General features: G+C 40.1%; 1 protein-coding gene across 8 annotated transcripts in view; it reads left to right on the plus strand.

Annotated features, from left to right (window-relative positions):
* meis2a (Meis homeobox 2a) overlaps positions 1–13049 on the plus strand; it is a 93125-nt gene extending 80076 nt beyond the window's left edge. For 3 of the 8 annotated variants that reach the window (XM_032546696.1, XM_032546697.1, XM_032546698.1), the window contains exons 10-12: positions 3141–3199; positions 4785–4895; positions 11137–13049. In XM_032546696.1, coding sequence (XP_032402587.1) covers positions 3141–3199; positions 4785–4895; positions 11137–11432 — 466 coding nt within the window. In that variant the 3' untranslated portion in view covers positions 11433–13049. Of the gene's footprint in view, positions 1–3140; positions 3200–4784; positions 4896–6081; positions 6174–11136 lie in introns of all 8 variants that reach the window. The other 5 variants (XM_032546700.1, XM_032546701.1, XM_032546703.1 and 2 more) reach the window with 3 other exon arrangements.
* The last annotated feature ends 9199 nt before the right edge of the window (positions 13050–22248 follow it).

Consider the following 22248-nt stretch of genomic DNA (forward strand, 5'->3'; position numbering starts at 1 on the left):
CTGATAAAAGGTGCTTTAAGGCCACGAGAGGGGAGCCACGGTCACCCCCCCCCCCACCCCCCCGTCCCATCACTGCCTTCAGTGTACCTTTTTGCGTGCTGGTTACTGTGGCAACCCTAAATCTAAGTCTTCGTGGAGTGATATGGTATTAGTTAGAGCTGGGAATACTGACAAAAATGAGACCCATATGAGAAGCTGACTTTGTGGGAAGTACTTGGATATCTGTGTGTCTTCACAGCGGTGAAGTGTTTTCATATTAAAAATGGCCATTTCAATGAGAGCAAACATTGAAACCTTATTTCCTGTGTACTTTAGGTACAACATGTCCTCTAAGAAGTTGGATAAACACAACACAAACAACACTTTTTTTTTTCCTTCAGAATATATGCGGAAAATTGAAAAGGGCACTTTGATCCTACTGCTCCGCTCTCTCTGGAGAAAGTCCTCTGCAGTCACTGGAAATCATATGGTCAAATTCAGCACCTGGGTAGAACGTTCCTAATATTACGTGTTTATGGTTATGACCCAGAGTGGGTATGAATGCACATGGTTGTGATTTTCAGCCCCTTGGTGAACGTAGAAAGGGAGAAGGCAGGGCATATATTTTGGCACGCACTCTGCTCAGCGCTTAAAGCAGGGACGGTGAGGTTAAGAATTATTGCTTGCTTTTCGAAGCTAGTTTTTCTTCTTAGTTTTACTTTGTGTAAAGGGACAATGCAAATTCTTTAACAGGCCGTGTAAATGTGCCAGAGTTCACTATTTAGGCTTATCACCATTTGTAGTTTCTGTCTGGCTGATGGTGCAAAACAAGGTTAAAACATTAAGTCACATGATTTGTTTTGGGAAAAAGTCTAATGACTAAAAGAGTGACAGAAGAAAAAATTAACAAAAAAAAACATGGCTAATATGTAACAGTTATTAATTTATACTAATGATGGTTAAGAATGAGCTGCTCTCCCTAAGTTTGTGTGTGTGATCTTACAGTCTTCTCTAGTTCCAGCTCTCATGATCATTTTAATGCAACATATTATATATTGATAAAATATCCGAGTTTCTTAGGATGTGCAGATGTTTAGTGCAGATGACTAAAAATGCTCCTTTACAATATGCGTCTGACTTTAATTTAATTTTCTAAAGCTCATTTATCTAATATTTTTTTTGCATTGTAGTTTTTAATGGTAATGTTCAACTGTTCATACAGTTTTATTTTTGGGACATGATATTTATGTATATCTGTAAAGCTATAGCATTTAAATAGTTTCTTATGTATCTGAAACTCATCAAACTTAATTCTCTTCCCAACCTTTGTTAAAAAAGTAAGTTGGGAATTTTTTTGCAGACCAAAATTTTTGTAATCATCTACTTCCAATAGTTTCCTTCCTGCTTCTGTAAGTATATTTTCTGGTAACAGAAAATAACTTCTAGCTTGCAAACATAAGTTACTAGAGAAGACTTTAAATTAAGAAAGATGCCTCCTACTATATGAACACTGTCTGGTTTTAATTTCTTCAGTTGTTTCTGACAGCACAGCTTACTTATGATTTATCTGTTGTTCTGCTGAAAAACCTCCTCTGGCCTAATTTAAGTCCCCAATAATGCAAAGGAATCAAATGATTCCCAGTCTAACTACGATTCACCTCCTTCATGTTTTTCTTTTTTTTTTTTCCTTATCCTCATATGGATGTGTTTCATCTTTTTTCTCTCGGGGGCCCACAGGACCCCTGTGTACCTGCACTCTGGATGCCCCCTGGCAAATGAGTGCCGCGTCTCTCTTTTCCCAGCCGTGCATTTTGTACATTTAACCATGTCACTTTGAGCCGGGCAGATTACAGCCGTTTAAGTTCATTGGAGAAGGTAAGGGCAGGTATCAGGGCTTCATGGGGGATTAGGAGCCCAAATTGGTTCCAGCTCTCCCTTCCTTCTAATGACCAGTTCTTTAGCCATATTGATGGTGCCGTGGGCCTGTATGTTAGAGGACGGACGTGAATCCCCCAGCCCCCCTCTCGCTCCCTCTCTCCTGCGTGTTTTTTTGAACCAGCATGCTGGACAGCTCCAACATGATCTGAAACTGTTGTTTAATGTCAAACACATGGTGTTACCTGCGAGACTACGGCCAACTTTTTTTCTTTTTTGTTTTAGGTTTTTTGAAAGCATACGTGAAAAGAAAAAACGGCATTGGAAAGGGGTCAACGTTTCACGGAATATCGAGAGCTGGCTTGGTTTTTGTGACCATGCACCCTGCTCTTGACAGAGCCCAAGGCACGTCATTCGAAGTTAAAAAGGTTGCCCCTGGCTGGCACTTACCTCCCGATGACCTCTGGCTCCACGCTGGTAAAGCCACAGGAGCAAGGCCGGCCGGGAAGGCTTTGTGGAGCTGCACTTATTCGCTGCTGTGGTGGTGATAAAACTTCAGACAGCCTAATTGATGGGCTCACTGACATAACAATACCTCGTGAAAGCACAAAGTGGCCCATGCCTGGTCCTCATTTCTAGACAGCTGGAAGGGGAGCAGAACCCCCTACAATGCAGTCAGAGAGGGGGTCCCACCAAGGGGAACTGTTGCAGTGGGGGTAAAACGGTGGGATGCAATGAAAGGAACCATTTGTGTCCTGCAATTTGCTCACAAAGAAGCCGACGCACCGCAAAATAGCATTTGGAGAGACCAGCATATACAATTCTGTATGCTCTGCGTGGGTAAAGTTGGTATTTGCTGCATAGAGCTGGCTGAAGGTGTGATTGAGAGAGGAAGAGGGAGAAAGGGATGTGCCCAAGCCTCTGTGCCCAAGCTGCACTTAATACTTGAGGAATGTCTCCCCAATGCCCATAGCAACCAAACGTAATCAAAAGCTTTATTAAAAGAGTGGGGAATAGATCATATGGAACATTAAAAGTATCCCTCACTGGGTTCCCAAGTCAGCACACAATTGCCCTTTTGTTTGTTTCTGTTTTGTTGTGTGCGCCTCTCTCTCAAGGACTTTGTGGCTAATGTTGCCATTAAGTCATGCAAAACTGTTTGTCTTTGTGGAGGTCTGTGATGAATCTTGCTGAGTGTGAAAGAGGGGTTGATTTAATGTTTATTTCTTCTCTTTGCCCCCCCCCCCCCCCCCCCCCCCCCCCCCCCCCTTCTCTCTTTCTGTCAGGTTTATTAACGCCAGAAGAAGAATAGTACAACCCATGATCGACCAGTCAAATCGAGCAGGTAAAGAAAAAAAAAAGCAGAAGGATCCAGCCAACCTGCACGAAAGTGTTCTTAACCCTTGTTTCCCCTACATGAACCCAGATTTTTCAACATTACACCCCTTCACCTATTAACTCTTTAAAAAAAAACCATTTCTATTCACTCTGTTCAATCTCTTTTCCCCTCTTTTCAATGTGATGCTCTAAAATGTTGCAAGCCATTTGCTGATCTACTCTAATTGGACATTTCCCAGTCTTAGTGGAGAGAGGGTTATATTAGCATTCTCTGTGAATTACTAATTGGACACAAGAGGAGTGCCGGAGAAGCTAACAGCAGCTTATGAGTTATCTCCTTTTTTAGTCTGTTTTGATTTGATTTAGGTTTGTTTTTTTTATTTATTTTGCCTGGGGTTAAGTAGGTTTACATACTCTCACCTTCTGCACTAGTTTTATGTTCCACTTCCTCTGCAATCCCTCTTCTGAATTATGTCTTTAAGTATTAAGAAATCCTCTTAACTGTGAAAGCGTAAAATTTTAGTAGGAGAAAGAAGAGCTTGAGTTGAAAAAAGCCTATACAAACACATGTGACATGTATACAGATGCATTGTTACATTTCTTTAAATCTTAATGCCACAAACTATATACAATGCCTGAAAATTCAACAAACATTTAAGATTGAGCCTAACAAAGAAAACAAGCAGCAAGAGCTACTTGTGTGAGAATGGCCCAGTCAAAGGCCAATTTGACTCAGTTTGAGCTGTTTTGGAAAGAGAAGTTGGTTGAAAAAATTCACTCAGTAAACCAGCAAATCTGGTAGTGATAACCTTTAAAAACTTGCATCTTGAATTGACAGCAATGAATGGTGGCTAAACAAAATACTGTCTTGGGAGGTGACATGAAATCTAGATTTTTATTAGTGAATTGTTTTGAAAACAATATATTATTTTCCTTTAACTTCAAAATGATGTGCTGCTTTGTGTTGGTCCATCACTTAAAATTTCCAATAAAATAAATTGATGTTTGCTGTTGACTGAGACAAAATAGAAAAAAGTTGAAGGGGTCTGAATACTTTCACCAAGGGACTTAGAGAATACAGCCAATCATAACCAAAACCAGACACAACTGAGCTAACTGATGATTACTGCTGAGCTCTGTGGGATCAGATAAATCATTCACACCAGTGGATAATGACACATCCTATAGGTCAAACAAGTTCAGTGGCATTGCATCTCTTGTTTGTTAAAAAAGAAGCACATGCTATAAAAAGCACATGGCTTATTTTGTCCCTCACAGCAACAACTCCTCTCATCCTGTCAAACTGCACGTCCTCTTCTCTTGCTTTGAGAACAATGCATCTTCCTTGAGCATGGTTTTCAATGACACCGACAGCATGTACGCACAAGTGTGTGTGTGCTTGCATGCATAAGGACCCACTGTATGCGTGTTTGCATGCCACGCGTCAGTCAATGCAGTCCACAAACACGAGCACAATGTCTTACAGTATGTTTGGGCTGGAGCTGAGACAACTGCTGATTGTCTGGTGTGTTCTCTTTTCTTCTCCCCCTCCCCCACTCCCTTTTTCATGTCCACGTTTTGACTACAATCAGGTTTTCTTCTTGATCCTTCAGTGAGTCAAGGAGCAGCGTACAGTCCAGAGGGCCAGCCAATGGGCAGCTTCGTGCTGGATGGTCAGCAACACATGGGGATCCGACCAGCTGGTAAATGCATCATCATATATCTATTTTTTTTTATCTATCTTTCCAACACCCTTGCTTTACCGTCCATTAGCTTCACTCTTGGCTGTTTTGAAAAGCTGAAGCTCACTGATGTGACTCACTGAGATATAGCCAAGCCAGTCTAGGAAAAGTCCTCACAACTAACCACATGAACCACAATGACAATGTTTATTCTTCTTACAAGTCAACTTCCCTGCATTAAAAAAAAAATCCTTGGAAGTAACCACAGTTAAATCTAAGATGCAAAGCAACATGCACAGTGCCTTTAAAAAGTATCATCATCAAAAGAATAAATGCTTTTTTACATCGATATGTTACATTTTTAGGTATTTCATTCAGGTTTTATGTGATCAACACAGAATAGTGCATAAATGTGATGTGGAAGGAAAGCGATATGTGATTTTTGACGTTTTATACAAATTAAATCTGAAAGGTGCGGTGTGTCTCGTAGTCGCTGTGATTCCACTAACTAAAACACATTGACACCGTTGCCTCCAGATTCTCCAAACTTTTAAAATAGAAATTAACACTGTACATCACCATAAACACACCAATACCATTGTAAAACATGGTGGTGGTAGCATCATACGGTGTTAATTAACAATTAGCATGATGGAGTTGGTTTTAGGAGTTATAAAGATCCATAACTCAAGTGGTAAAACTGTTATGAAGAAAATGTTTTTCTTCAGTAGAAACAGCAAAATGTGTTGATTTGAAGATGGATTTGTCAAAGACAAGCAGATATTTCAGTCTTTAGATATACAAAGTATTTAAAGACATTTCCTATGAGACTTGAAGCTGTAATTGCATCAAAGGATGCCCAAATACAATTGTTTAAAGCACATTTTAGATATTTATTTGTAAAGGAATTAAAAAGATTTTTTTGAAGTGTTCCTTCAAGTTTTTATTATACACTACTTTGTGTTGGTCTATCATTTAAAATACCCATAAAATACATCTAGGTTTGTAGTAGCAATGTGAAAATAAATGTAGAATGAATTCTTTTTCAAGGCACTGTCAACGCTCTCGCACTCTTCCACCTGTGCTTCATCATTTCCATCTTAAGCTAACCAACTTCATCCTGTCTATCAATGGGTCTTCTTCAGTCTTTCTGTGATTCAAACTCCTGCTGATCCTTTTGTTTCTGGCATTTATCTCCTCTCTCTAGGGCCTATGAGTGGAATGGGGATGAATATGGGCATGGATGGGCAATGGCACTACATGTAACCTCCATCTTGTAACGCAAAGAAAAAGGGGGAAGTAAGTACTGGGAATTTCTTTGTTACATGTTTTACTGTTGTCTCTAGGGGGCGAGTCAGGGTCAGATTTTCCTCAGAATTCCTTTCCAGCTGAGCAGCACGTTGTCTTTTTTACGGCAAGTTTTAATCCCCAGCAACAGTTCTCGGCTAAATGTTTTAGCAACATGCTTTAAGTGTCAAAGTGGGAGGGCAGAGGATGAATTGGATACTTGTGAAAAAAGTGGGAGTTGTCCTGGGATGGCGAGGACCCCGACTTGTAGACGCCAGACAACAGGGGACAACAACAGGATAAAGAAAAGGGAGGCGGGGGGAAAACAACCTTGCATGGCATCCACAAATTTATTTATCACAATAGCGCCATCGCTCTCCTCGTCGTGGACAGCCAATGCAAATGTTGGACATTTAGGGAAAAAATAACATCTCCTGGGGAAGGGGCTGACAGGGGGAAATTAAGCAGGCTCCAGTGAAGCGATAAAGAAGGAGAAGTGAAACTGTCCTCCGAGTGACATAAATCTGTCTGGGGAAGGATTGATGCCCAAATTATCTTATATGCAAAGACGGGAACACGGCAGTACATTATAGTCCCTGAGCTAGATATACGGGCTGTGGGTGACATGGTCGATCCTTCAATGGGGATTTGCTTTGAGATGGGTATTGGTAGGAATGAGCATGTGGGGGGGGGGGGTGCTGTGTGTTTTGATTATTTTTTACTGGAGGGAGACAATTTAAGGGGGGCACTGTAGGGGCCAGCAGTGACAAGCCTGACCTGGGACTCTAAGACAGAAGACACTGAGATAAATTTAAATGGTTATTCATAGAAGAATCCATTCTGTATCCAAAATAAAGGAGATCTCTAGCACACATATACACACACAGGCTGTCTGTGTGACTGGTTGCACACATCCGACACAGCTACAGTAGGGAAAATAAGTATTGAACATGCCAATGTTTTTCTCAGTAAATGTTTTTCTAGTGGGTCTATAGAGATTTAATTCAAACCAGATGTCAGTTACAACCCAATTAATCCACACATAAAAGGAAACAAAACAAAACAGTCTATAAAGGGTGTGTTATAAAGCGGAATAGTGCAAGGAAAAGTGTAGAACATGCTTACTAAAATGTGCTAAATACAGAAAAGAAAGGCCTTTTTTGGGCATGAGAAATTCGCGACAGCAAGTTTTCTGTATGCAGAAACTAGCTGCATGCGTTATTCAGATGTGATGCTGACCCATTCTTCCGCCCAGTCTTGGAGATTCTGGGGATCTCTTCTACGCATTCTGGTTCTACAGTTCTTTCAATCAGATTCAAGTCAAACAAACTGCTGGGTGATTTTAGGAGCTTCATGTTCTTTCTCTAAAACCACTTGAGAGTTTCCTTGGCTGCATGTTTGGGATCATAGTCTTGCTGAAAGATCCACTTTTATTTCATCTTCAGATTCCTATCTATCAGGCCGATCTGCCAAAAGACAATCTTGCACCATATTTTTGAGATAATATACACTACGATTCCTCCAAACTTGGGACTGACAATGACATCATAAGAGATCAATGTCGACATCATCTGACCAGACTGTATCTTCCCAGTACTTCACTAGTTTGTCCAAATTTTCTACAACAAACTTCTCCTGAGCTTCAAACACACTTTTTCTTCATCAGTGGAGTCAGATGCTGTGAGCATGTATTGAGGCCTTGATGGTCCTCTGATGGAAATCTTACAGAGAGAACCTGGCCATGCCTGGTTTATTTCAAAATGTTCTTTCCTTTTATCGATTCTGGCTAAAATCCTGCTGGAACATTAAAAAGTTTAGAGAGATATCTGTTAAGCATGTAATTAGAAGTAATAAAGCTTGAAAGGTCTTGAGAGAACTCTTTGTTTTTACCAATCAAGATATGCTTCTTATATGATATCTTAGTAATAAGAGACCCTTCTGGGGTAGCATTAATGAATCTGGTATTAACTAGCATCAATAGGGATAATTGTTTTCTGAATATTGACAATTTCAGATGATTTCTTGGCTTTTGTTAAAGTTTTGCTTCTTTTTTCCTTCATTTGTTCAAATCATATTTTTTTTGGCTTTCCATTTTAACACATACAGCTTGATTAATGTCTCTATTTGTTTTGATTTTAAATTGCCTTGGGATAACTTGAGTTTACCCATCCCCATTACAGATAACCTTAACGTATTTAATACTTTTTTTTCCCCCACCATAAATGCCATTCCGCTGCGGTGCTGGCATTTGAAAAATCAAGACTTATCACATCCTAAAGGAAGCACGGCAGAGCAGATTTTATTTAACACCCAAACTCCCTTGCTCAATGGGGCACAATATAATAACACTTACCTTGATTAAAAGAATCCTTTATATGTAAATGCAGACTGGATTTTCCAAAGGGTCACAGCAGCAATTCTTCCGACAGAGATCATTTCACCCCTCCAGTGCTGGCTTTCTTTCTGTCTTTAGAACGACGTTCGGTCTCATCCCCTCCTGTCTCCGCTAATGGCGCCTGAAAAAAAAAAAAAAAATCAGGAAGCAATGTTCCCTAAAACAGTCACACAGAGACAACATTTGCTCAGGTTGACTAATTCTTAATATACGTCTATATAATTTTGAGACGATTTAATTACGTAACATATTTTATGCTTCATGAACAATTACATTAATAGCTTAATACAGAGGAATATTACCCTCTCTTGATTTGATTACACAGCCACACAATATGGTATATTTGGTACTTAATTATGGCCAGCCATTGAGCAGGACTACTGTGCCATAACAGAAATGCAAAGCCTATTCAGGAGGCAGGCATGCAGAGATGGCAGGACAGGGGCCCAGTCTGTTCCTCAGTTATTGTCTTCAGATGGTTTTACCACTCTTGTTAATAAATGGGGGGAGTGGAGGGGGCTTTCGGATCTACTTAATGGAATGACAGCAGCTTACAAGAGAAGAGATTACCAGTTTACAGTGTCAAAAAACATCTGCTGGGCCTTTTAACAGGAGCTGATCTGGGTTATATGGAGGCCGGGGGCCCCCATCATGCCCTCCCATCCTGAATATTTTATTTATTTTACGACCCAAGTAGTGAGATTTTAAAACGGTAGATGGCACAGGTTTCAACCGATGAGACCGGCTATCAGTCGGGGCCCTCTCCTCTTCCTGCCTCCACTGGGGCCTTCCAGTGTCACTTCTTAATTGTGGTGTACTAAGGTGGAGGAATGCAGAGAGCGAGCATGCCCGGTGACCTTACAGTGACCTCTCCTCTCCTATTACGGCTTCATTCCCCCTGGGGTTCACATTACAAAGCAGGGCCAGCCCAGACCCAGTCCCACCCCAAAAGGCCCCCTGGCTTCACAGAGGCCTCCCGCTTGCCCGCCTCTCCCCGCAGGTTCTGGTCCTCCAGACCATCAGCGCTCTCACACTCTAGTCCCAGACTCCAGGAGATGCAACCTTCCCCCCTCCAGCACATCTTCCTCTTTTCTTTCTGATTACAACAAACAGTCGGATGAAAAGCCAAACAGCGGCACTGCTGAGCCAGCTCTGTGTCCTGGGTGCTGTCACAGTGAGAGAGATGCCAGCATGCTGAGGTCTCTACACATATGAAGTGGAGACCATCTTAGGGGACATCACCATATCCACCTCCTTTTCCCTTTCATTCTCTGCCTGCTTCCTTTTATCTTTGTTACTTTGTCTCGCTGCGGCTTCCTGCTCTTGCTGTTCTTCCGCTACAGCATGTTGCAAAAGTATTCAGACCCCTTAAATCTTTTTGTATTACACCCACACACTTCCATGTGGTTTATTGGCCTTTTTGAACGTATGCCAACTCAAAGTGGCGCACAGCTGTGGAGTGACGGAGGAGCACATGATTTTCTTCCATTTTTTTTTTTTTTTTATGATGAAAATTGTGGCATAACATTTGTATTAAATCTCATTTACTTGGATACTCTTAAATAAAATTCATCATTTAGTGTCGGGATAAATACAGCTTTTCTCTAAACACATTTAGTGATTTGTTCGATAACATTAGAGGATTACGTGACAAAAAATGAAGAGCGATTGAAAATGACCAAAACAAGGCAGCCTACATGTGGAGCAGCTGTGTTTTGGATCTTGCAATCCAAAAAACTTCCTTTAATAGAGGAGTGTCAGTAAGAAGGCTGTTGTTGAAAGAACACCAAAAATCTTGAGTCTTTTACAGTCTCTAACAGGTTTTTCTTTAACTCTTTTTCTATTGACAGCTTCCCCACACCATGATGCTGCCACTGCAATTTTACATCAGAGGAATAGTGCTAACGGTGTCATTTTAATTCCACCTCCACAACCATGGGCTTTTTTTGTGTTGACCTCAGGCAAACAATCAGAATAAAAATATGAATTTAGAAAAAAGGCTTAAGCGGTAAGCCTTTTCTTCTCCAAGGAATTGTTAGCCTAAAAATTCTCTGTTTCAACAGACAAAATGAGGCCTGATGTTCACGGTTTAGCTGATACAACTTTCTGAGCCCTGAATTATTTAGCGTCTTCTTTAAGGGATTTCAGAGTAAATATGTACTCGCAGAGACTTGTCCCCGGGGGAAATTGCTACTAAATTCAGCCGGAGAATTGACTGTTCCACTAGTAAAAAGTATTAGCACTTCTCCACATCAATACCCCTGCTCGGCTTTCCTCACATCCTCCAGGACCGCCGCTGTCTGTGGATCGCTTTCCAACCTGAGACCAGACCACAACGCTATTGGGCATTGTAAACCACTCACCATGGACTAAAATAGCCCAGCGCAATAATGTCTCTCTTTACATGCGGAGGCTAAAAGCTCTGTAGTCACACACGCAATGTCATAAAGTCTGCTAAGCTCTCTGTTGGCAAAGTTGAGGTTAAATTGAATTAAGGCCTGTTAATGGGGAAGGAGCGTGTCAAAGCTGCAGTTTTATTGACTCCATGAATACATTTCTCTCCCTCTGTGTTTCCCTCAGGTCTGCCAGTCATGCCAGGGGAGTACGTACCTCAGAGCAGTCCTATGGGCATGAGCATGGGCCCACCCACCTACTCCAACCCTCATCAGATGCCTTCTCACCCGTCGCAGCTCAGACCCGGACCTCCACCTCGCCATGCGTACCTTACCGATCATCCCCACGCTCCCCACACCATGCTGATGCACGGAGGACCCTCGTTGCACCCAGGAATGACCATGTCTGCACAGAGACCCCCTTTGCTCTCACCCATTGACCCCAGTACTGGAGGATATGGCCTGGACATCCACGCCCAATAGTAAAGGGACGAAAACAGAAGCTACGACAAGAAACACTTCCAAAAATAAGTAAAAAAGGAGAGAAAAAGAAGAAAGCAGCCCACTATAAATCCTATTTTGAGACTATTTTTAAGAATAAAAGTGAACCCTTTTGACCAGAATTTGACACTAAAGAAGCAGAATTCCAGACGAGCTGTGATTCTTTTTTAAAAAATATTGTCAATTTTGTTACTTTCATCCAAAAAAATAAAAAAATAAAAATGGAGGACCAAGCTGACAAGAACACTTTGTAAAGTCTTGGGCTTTTGGTAAAGATCAACGCGAAATGTTTTGACATAAAAAAAGGAAAAAAAAACAAACAAAAAAAAAACGTGCGATGAACGGACAGATGCGCGTGATGGAAAACACACACAGACACACTCTTTTTGGCACATGCCATGACACACATATTTTCATGTGACACGCTCTTTCAAAATGAGAATAATATCACCCCACAGAAGTTGAATAAAAACAAAAAAAGAGAAAGAAGCAGAAAGACTCCAAGAGTTATAACTACTGTAGTATAAAAAGTATAGATAAATAAGTTAAAACTTGTGCATTTTTTTTTTGTTTTGTTTTGTTTCGTTTTGTTGATCACATGTTTTATGTTGCGCTAGTTTTAGAATTAAAGGTTAACCTTTTTCTCTCTCTCACACTGTGTGTGCTCCTTCCTGGAGAAGAAACTCTCTCGCAGCACAACACTAAACATGGAAAAAAAAGAGGAAAAAAAAAAACAATAAGAAGATGGAACATCTCAACAAAGCTTCAAACCACAGAGGGGCAATCAGGTCCTCCCCCCTCCCTCTAAAAACAGGGCATGATGGGAAAAGGCTGCTAAAGGATTCAGTTTGAACATTTGTCATGCCCCTCTCTCTGTCTTTTTTTTTTCTTTTCTTTTGGTTCAAGGATGAATGTTTGCCCTGTAGGTTTTAAAGGAGAAAAAGGTTCGTTGTTTGACTTGCCCAAGCACTGGATTGTGTTGGTTTTTGTACATTTTTTTTTTTATTTCAACTTTTTTTTTTTCTTTTGTACCCTGGACTCTCATTGGTTAAGAGCCTTTGGAAGGAAGCTTGAGAGCAACACTCTGCAGCGCTTCTTCACGTGCCGGATTGACACAATTTTGCCATAAGGACAATAACTGACACAGATGTTGATTCTGTGGCACTGGAGAAGCATTTGATGGTTGATGCACCAAAAAAACATAAGCGGAAAAAGAGAAAAAAAACAAAAAAAAAACAAAAAAAAAAAACAACTACACTTAAATTATGAACTCAATGCTTTTGGGAGGAAAAAAAAGCGGAGAGAATATTGTAACAAACTTCGTACAGAGTTCAGTCTATTAATTGTTTCATGTTAGATATTCTATGTGTTTACCTCAATTGAAAAAGAATGTTTTTGCTAGTTTCAGATCTGCTGTGGCATTGATATTGTATGTCCATGAATTCCTTCCTTTTTCAGCACGTGTTCCTCACTAGATGATAAGATGCCGTCTCCCTTAAGCTTTGTCAGAAATACATTAAATACTTGTATGAGGACTGTGACGTAATGTTTAAAAGGTGTTCAGTCACAAATGCTGTAATAAATATTTCATTTTTTGGATTTTTGTTAGATTTTTTGTGTTATTAACTGTGTTGCATACAAAGTCGTAATTGACCCTCCCCCTCCCACACTCCTACATTTTAACAGAGCTCAGCTTGGTTGGTTAATTATTGTCGGGGTATATTGTTGCATGTTAAATTTATTTTTGCACATGGTTATAAAAATACATCACTTTCTCACTTTGTTCCTGCGCTCTTCTTGCAATAGATTCCTTCACTGCTGAATGGCCCCTCTTAAAATGACAAAAACAAATTGTGGCAGAGGCCCGTCTTGCCACGGCAATTTATTCAGGCACACAAATGTTCCCTTCAAAATGATAAATAACTTTCAAATGCAAATTAAGGGAGCAAATTGCACAGCAAACTTGCCACCAAGCCATTTTAGTTGGAAATCAAATGATGGAAAAAAAAAAAAAAAATCTGACATGAAGGTAAATAAAAGTGATTGACTGTAACTTCCAGGTGATGGTGAATTTGAAGGAAAAGAGAGAGAAATAGAGAAATGTTTTCAGAAGATTCATTTTTGTTTTACAGTTTCTAAATTAAAAAAAGTGGGGAAATGAGAATTAAATTATTTTATGGCTGCTCCTCCCTGCTGCAGATGCCGAATAGTATTTTATTTTCTTCAGAATTATTAGTATAGAAAAAAAAAAAACACAGTAAGACTTTGCTTCGAGAATAATTGCCTCCATGCAGCCAGAAGCATGGCTGGCTCGCACAGTGTGATTCTACCGTTTTGCAGCGCCGCCTGTTGGCCGAATCTGTCATTGTCGTCTGCAAGTACAACCCAGGGCTGTGATAGGCTATCTCTTCTCTCTTTCTCCCCCCTTCTCACTGCCTGTGTTTGCCTGCGGCCATCCAAGTCATAGCCTAAAACCACAAATGACGGCATTTCTCTGTCTGATTTTTTTCCACGTTTTTTTTCTTTCTTTCTTTCTTTTTTTTTTGTCCTCTACGAAAAAGTTTAAGTTTCTGCAATGTGTGGTTCAAGGCTTCAAATAGACAAAGGAGGATTTTTTAAAACTTTTACGGTAATTTTATTTTCTACCAGCTATGTTTTTTTTAATGAAGCACACAATGCTACTGGCACAAGAAGTTTTGGTACTAATAATAATAACAATAATAATAATAATAATAATAATAATAATAATAATAATAATAGTGACTCAGTATTTTATTCATATGTTGTTTAATTATATTTAGCTCTTCTTCAAAAATCTAAATATAATGTAAATATATATATATATACAGTGTATATATATATATATATATATATATATATATGCATTTTCACTAAGATGCTTTTCTAGGTTAGGCTTGATGTGTTTTTAATTAAACATTTTAATTTAAAACACTTACTACATTTTAATTTCGAATCTTAAAATGTCTAGTCTTAAAAAAAACGTGCACTTTCGCTAGAAATCTTATTACAAAAAAAAAAAACAATTTTAAAAAAAAGACGGAAAAGGACATGGTTAACAGGATGATTTATATTTATTTGCAAATTTATTGTGTGGCCCTATGCGCTCTAAATGTTATAATGTTATTTATTTTATATGCTTCCCATAGGTTACAGAGCTTCAGTTCCACATACTACCTAGCAAACAAACAAAAACTGCAAATTTCTGCAGCTGCACCTACAAATCTGGCCTATATCTTTTATTTTATTTCCTATGCAAACATATTGGGCCTCGGCCACGCAGTTAAATAAAAAAAATAAATAAATGTTTATTTATAGGGTTTACGCAATAGTTGAGTTAACAAACATGTTTTTTTTTCTTCTTCTTTCAATAATTTATAACCTATTCAGCATTTCTGTTTCTCTTTATTCTGGATGTTTAAGCGGAAAGGAAAGGAAATGCCGCTGATTTGTGCGGAGATTATCAGTAAAAAAAAAAACAAAAAAAAACGTGAGTGTTTCTATAGATGGAGAGGATTTTAATATTAATAGTTTCTTCCCTTTCTTTTCTTTTCTCTTCCCTCTCTTCCTCCCCTCCATCCCCGCCACCTCCTCCCCGAAGAGACAGAAGGTAGATTGCCTCTGCTGCTTTCCTTTTGCCGATTCGGTGTGACAGGGATGATGGATGATCCAGCCGAGCTAAACAACTCCTCCCCTTCATCTCCTCCCTGTCAAAGCCAGTCCGGGCTGCTGCTGCAGGAATAAAACAGGGAATATATTCCCTCTGCTCTGCTGCACAATGCAACCTCTTTGCGCTCCTTCTTCTTCTTCTTCGTCTTCTAATGTCGCCGCAACAATATTAAAAGTCCACACAATGAGCTGCTGCAACATGTTAATAATGACGCTCACATTATTGCCTTTTTCCTCCACAGAGAGAGCGAACAGAAGGCTGTTTATCTGTGTATTTTTGGACACATAAGTGCATTTTTTGAGCGAGAGAGAGCGACATAAATTTCTTAGTTTTCTCTCTCTCTCTTTTAAATCTCTGATTCGGTGGTGATCTGAGTGTCCTGCACTGCGCAGCTGCTTCTCCCCAAAAATGGCTTGCTCAAGGGGGACAGTTTTTAGCTTCTGTGTATGTATGCACTCTGTTACATGTGTTGTCCTCCTTTTTCCCTTTCTATTTTTTTTTTTTTAACATTTCAGCAGTTTTCGCTCCTCTCGCCATAAGGTGTTTCTATGACTACGTTATGCAGGCCTGCGTGAGCGGGTCAAAGGCGGGGGTCCCTGGGAGAAAAGGGCCGCATTGGGCTGATCATTTATCAATGTCAACCACATAATGATTCTCCCTGCAGTCCCCCTATTGATGAGGATAATTACATTAGCTCAGAGTGACTGATCAATAAAGCCCGGGGAAAATGGTTTATTATAGCAGCACCGAAAAGGCTTTCTAAGAAGGAACTTCTTTTTTTTTTTTTTTTTTCTTTTGGCTTTTAATAAGAAGCAGGGCTGAGTTGTGCAAGTGAAAGACAAAACATGAGAGACGAAAAAACATTCAACCGGATACATTTTGTGAATTTGGCTAGAATTTATTTATTTTCTCTCCCTCTAGTTTTCTACTTCTCTTTATTATAAACAGCATCTTAACTTGAACTTTTGATTTTTTTTTTAACGGAAACAAAATGCTTTTTGTAGTGTGTTTTTTTCTTTCAAAATAGGAGAAAGGGCTGATTTCACAGTCACGATATGAGGGAAAATAAATAAACTGGGTAAATTTGATCAAGTTGGTGAGTTTTGCTTTGAGGCTCTCCAAAGTTTACCCTTCCAACGGGCCAAAGGAATAAACAAAGAATTAGACCTGAAATGGAGCATTTTACTTATCAGCCTGAAGAAAATTTCCCTTGTTGGTATTTTTCAAATGGTTGGTGGATGGAGGACATATAAATCCCCATCTTGTGCGATTGTAAGCCAAATCAAAATAGAAGAAGCAGTAAGAAAAGTTAACCGCTGCAATGTTTAGCTTATTTTTTTGATTTAAATATCATTTTGTTTGTCTTCTAAATGAGAAATAACACATGATCATAAGAAAGCAACAGCTGGAGTATAGAATATAAAAATCATCAAATTAAACCAGACCACAAAAAATAAAAATAAAATTGATTTCTGACTTTTTTTTCTCCTTATCCCATAAAGGCTGTAACTCTCTTCTTGAATCCCTTAGGGTGTGTGTGTGTGTGGTTGTGTGTGTGTTAATCGTCAACAACTTACACCCTGCAGGAATGTTGCAAACTCTTTCGCCTTAATTCTCCGCGGTGCCCCGCGCCAGCCCCCATTTACCACTGATGAGCGCGTCTGCAGGAGACAGCTCCATTATCTATTTATCATTTATGATATATATATATTTTTTCCTTCTCAGACAATGGAGGGAGAAACACGCGTTCACTTGAACGCATGTATGCGTGCGTGCATGCACAGCCGTCACTCATTTCTCTCCTCTGGCCTTTTGCTAATGCATTTTATTCCATTAATTTTTTTTAATGCAAATTTATCCTTATTTTCATTTCCAAGAAGAAACTCTCCAATACTTAAGCTTAGCATAAAATGATTAAATTACTGCTAACATTTGTAAAATTGAAAAAACTCCGTTAAACAAGTGGAAAATATTTACAGTTGAGATTAAAAAAAGGCCTTTTATTGTTATTATTATTATCATTATTTTTTATCCTTCAGTTTCAGTGACTGCACCGTCCTTTGCGGACATCAAGGCCTAAAAAAAACAACAAATTCCTAATGATGTTAAAATGATAATGAATCAAATAACTTCGCATCAGGGATTTAGAGTTGGACGCTTGAGATTGCGGCGGCCAGTCCTGAAGCTGCAGAAGAAGAAGAAAAAGAAAGAAAAAAAAGAGAGGCAGAATAAATAAAGCGCAATAAAAAGGGAAATAGCCGGAGTTTAGTCAAGCCTTGAGGTATTCAAAGCGTTATTTCAATCAGTTAAGATTTAATTAGGCGAGCCCCGGGCCCACATTTTCTCATTACGTTGCCTTTTTCCCAGCGCCTTGTTACAATGGCCTCCAGCTCGTCAATGTTTGAGCGCTTTCTTTTTTCTTCCGCTGAAATAATCGCGCTTTATGTGGCCGGAGAAGACCCTCCCTAACCCCCCATCACCCCCAAACAAATCCAACATTATTCCCATTAGGAGACAGTTGCAGCGGCGAATATATATCGATCCCTTTAATTTATGGCTTGTGTTCCTGTAAGTTGATTTTCTTATTCTTTAATTTACCTGGGTTATTTTATTTTTATTTTATTTTATTTTTTTTGAGAGCTTTGAGAAAAGAAAGTGGACATATCTCGCGGTAGCCGAGGGCAGCAAAGTGAGACATTTCACACGGACTGTAAATAACAGGAGAGGACTGAGAGGCTGAGGGACCCGCTCACAGTCTGTGGATTTCAGAGCCCCCCAAAGAAAAAAAAGAAAAATATATATTTAAATATATAAAAACCGCTCCGGGCTGTTGATTAATGCGCACATTTGTGAAGGCACGATGCGCGCCTCAGATTCATTAATTAATAACTCCGATCTGATGTTGCTGAAGCAAGAGAGAAGGAGAGACCCCCTCCCATCCTTAACGCACCCATGGGCGCACTGCTTTTACATGATGGCGACCCCTTCTGGAGACCAGAGTCCATTTGTTTATAGAAAGAACAAAATCAAGAAGGCAATCATGTTTGCACCCTGGTAAATTTATCAATTTTTTCCTCTCCACTTCTGAGGCGATGACTGCAGCGAACGCGACCAATCGTCTTATATTTACTCACAGGTATAAACCTCCTTATGCATGCGTCAGGAGTCCAGGCTGATGGTGAAATCAATAGAGACGGATTGTGGGGTCAATATTATGCTGCGCACCGGGGGGACTTGTTGCCCGACGCCCCCTTTTCTCTGCGCGTGTGCGGTGTGACACAGAGAGAAATTAGCAATTAATAAGACAGAACCGCAGCATCTCACCCGGATCTCAGTGTTTAGACCGAGGAGACGTGAAAGAGAGAGGGGGCCTGGAGGGCCCGACTAACTCTGCTGCCATCATTAATCACAGCCCACTTGAAGATTCTGACTCAAAGTATAGAACCGGTAACCATTATCGTCTCGGGTGGCAGTTAAAACCTCTCCTTATTTTTCAAAACAGTGTAATGGCATACAGGTCCATACTGGAAAAAGAAAGAAAACGAAGACAAGTTAAGCAAAAGACTTCTGTCAGAGGGATGGAGACACAGGTGACCCATTGTAATAACATACTGGTCTGATTTGTCGGAGTAAAAATATAAAATAATAGATAAGGTAATCTGCCTTTGAATCATATAGTAATGACTATAAATAAAATTGTGTGTATTTTCTGCGTTGAATTTCAAGAATACTAAATGAAGAAATATTTGAAGAGTCAGTCGTTATATATATATATATATATATACATTCCCCCTTTGGGGGAACTAAAAAAGAGAAATATTAAAATATTAATATTAATACATATATTTGTGATGACTTTATTCATTTGTTTATTCTTCAGCCTTTTGAATCTGCCCTTCACAGGTGCTTGAAGGCGCAGTCGACTTGATGATGTGGAGATTTATGTGAAAGATTTCCTGCGTGACATTCTGTAATTTATCTGATAAATTCAGCATGTGGGAATTTCAGCAGGATATGACAGAAAGAAACAGAGAGAGAGAGAGAGAGAGAGAGAGAGAGAGAGAGAACAGCCCTGTGTCCCTGTTAGCAATGGAAGCTTCAGTGATGAAAAGCAAGAACCGGTGTCAAGAACTTTTTTAGCACATCACTACAGCTGCTGGGAATAAATAGTAGTCAACTGAAGAGCAGGAGGAGGAAGGGAAGCTGTGACGTCAGACTATTTGGTTGCCTCTACACAATAAAACCCCAGTGTGTACCAAACTCACAAGTCCAAGTTTGTTTCTCAACAGGGGGGTGTAAAGTGTTGTCAATACTCTGATAGCCTTCATCTGCCAGTAATGACAGGCAGCCGGCTCCCTATCTTATCTGCAGGCCAGGTAGGGCCATACCTGGGGGGAATAACTGCTGCGATAAAGAGCGTCCTGGCCAATGGGAAGCCTCTTGTCTGTCTGCGAGGAGTTAATGGAGAACGCCACTGGAGACAGGAAGTCCTCAGAAAGTGAAAAGCACTTTATTGCGCACCTGAATAGCCCGGCATAGAGTTTCTCCTCAAACCCAGTGGGAAAACCACATTACAGTTCCCATACACAGGGTCATTACAACCCTGCAATGCAGTTCAAGTGATCCATTCCATTTGAATGACAACATCCCATCGCTTCCATTCACTCTTTCCTGTTTTCTGTGACCGGGTGATGATCCCTGTGGGATTGAGATGTCGTCACTAAAGTGATGTCCTGAGGTCACAGAACGGCGGGATTCAAAGCATCTCTTGAAGTTTGCTTAAAACAAAATGCTGCGTCATCAGTTTGTCACTAACTGACAGTGATTGTTGCTTTCATGCAGCAACAGGTTAACGGAGCAATAATCCACCCTCCAGCAACATGACTTCACCAGGATTGCAAAAATGAGCCGTGGTATTGATCCCCTTCATGCTGACCCCCTACCAGCCGCATGCAGGATGTGTGTTTGGATGGACGTCCACATTTACCTGGGACCAAACATGTCAGAACACGGTGGGACTGTAGCCACGTTCAAGAAACACAGTTTAGTGTTTTAAGGCGAAAATAAGCTGAATATTTCACAATATGTCCCATTCTTCCTCATGCTAAAGAAATGATTGTGGCAATCCACCAACGAAAACCTAAAAAAATACCCAAGGAACTTTTCACATAAAACCACTGCTCTAATCCCCTGATTCCCATAATATTTTGCTACCTGTGGCAACAAGTGAATAAAGCACAGAGTCACATCACCTCTTTCAAATATGTCCACAATTAAGTCGAGTCCACATACTAGAGAAGTCCTCTGATCTGTGCGATACAATGACAAAGCTGGATTTGTTGCATTAAGAGACATAATCGCAAGGTTTGTTTTGACAAATACAAGCATGATTCTGACTGAGTGTAGGGCTAGCTCAGTGTGCCGGGCCAAGCCTGCTATTATCATCTGTAGTAGTTGCTCTGATAATGCTTTGGATTCAAGCTTTATCCTCGGTGTGAATCAATCACAATGTGGTTCATGCATTCCACAACACATACAGCAATCTCAGTATTAAAAAAAATCTGGTTCCTGAAGGCCTCTGCTACGGAACATCAGTGACCACGCTGCATCAGGCAGAGGTTAGAAAGTTTCACAAGCTTTGGGCGTCTCATCAAAAAAAAAAAAAAATGGAGGAGGGCATGGGACAAACCAACCAAAACATGGTGGTTCACATAAACAGAGGCTGTGTAGGGAGTGCATTAGTTGGAGAAATAACCAAGAGGTCCATGGTAAGTCTGGAGGAGCTGTAGAAGTCTACAGCTCAGAGAGAATGTGGCGACCAAAAAAAACACTGATTTCAATCCGGCTTTTAAGAAAACAGTGAAGCTGGTTGGAGTTGATGGGAAGATGGATGGAGCTAAATATGGGGCAACACTGAAGAAAGCCGAGAGGCCGTGAAGGGCCTCAGACCGATTCAACTGATCTAATGAACACACTGAAGTGTAAAGTTTGGAGACACAGTAGATCTAACTACTTACATTTATTTTCTAATAAGCTTGGACAACGTACATCAAGCCATCAGTAGACCAGTTGGACACAGAGCAAAGGATGAGCCAAAATTAGTTTGGACTTGAATTTTGTCTCCTGCCATTTGAAAACCATTTCATCTCTGTTTTCTTCCAAATGTCACGATCCCGTCTCAGTGCCGTCTCTTGCTCCTCTACCCTGCTGGCTCATACCTGATCCTGTGCATGTTACCAAGCCTTCCTGGCAGCAGGCGATGACGCGCTTTCTGGGTCACACACCAAATGCCACCAGGGGGGTTGACCTTTCTGCTGGTCAATGCTAAAGCAGGAACCCTCCAACCACAAATGCTCGATATTCCTCCATCCATTTATTGAGATAAATGCTGCAGGAGTGCAGTGGTTTTTTTTACATTTTACCATGTCATGACTACAAACTTCATAGTTTATTAATGGTATTTTATGTTAAAGACATACACAAGTGTCATTTTGTAGTGGGAGGAAAAAACATAAATGGTTTTCATTTTCCTCTCTCAAACACCTTTTACTAATTACATGACTTTTAAAGACATTTGGTTGCACTGTATTTTCTTTAGGGGTATCAGAGGAGGCAGAATGCCAATGCATGACAAAAAAAACAAAACAAAACAAAACAAAAAAAACGATTCGCTACTTCTTGTTGGTCCATAACATCTAAAAAAAAATTAAAAATCATCTAAGTTTGAGGCCGTGATGTGAAAAGTTTAAGGTATTGTGTCGACATTTGCAAGGCCCTTTATTTGAAAGAAAGTGTTTTTGGTATCAAACTGGAGTTTTGCGCTCATGGATTATTAGCAGGAACGCAGTCACAATGTTTCTCTTCAACACTCCTTAGGTTTCCATTGTCAAGATGTTTATTTCAACAGGAAAACTACTTTTTACTTGAAGCTCACTCAAATGACTGTTCACTTGAAGCTGTCAAATATGGGTTATTTCAATATGGAGGTCCCGAGTTCATGTGATGCAATGTCAAATCAACATCACAACTATTGTTTCAGGGGTATTTACATTACAGATTTCATTTCTTCATTTTTAGGCTCTTAGTGATTACAGTGCTTGCTCGGCCCAG

Source organism: Xiphophorus hellerii, chromosome 19 (assembly GCF_003331165.1).
Source record: "Xiphophorus hellerii strain 12219 chromosome 19, Xiphophorus_hellerii-4.1, whole genome shotgun sequence".
NCBI lineage: Eukaryota > Metazoa > Chordata > Actinopteri > Cyprinodontiformes > Poeciliidae > Xiphophorus > Xiphophorus hellerii.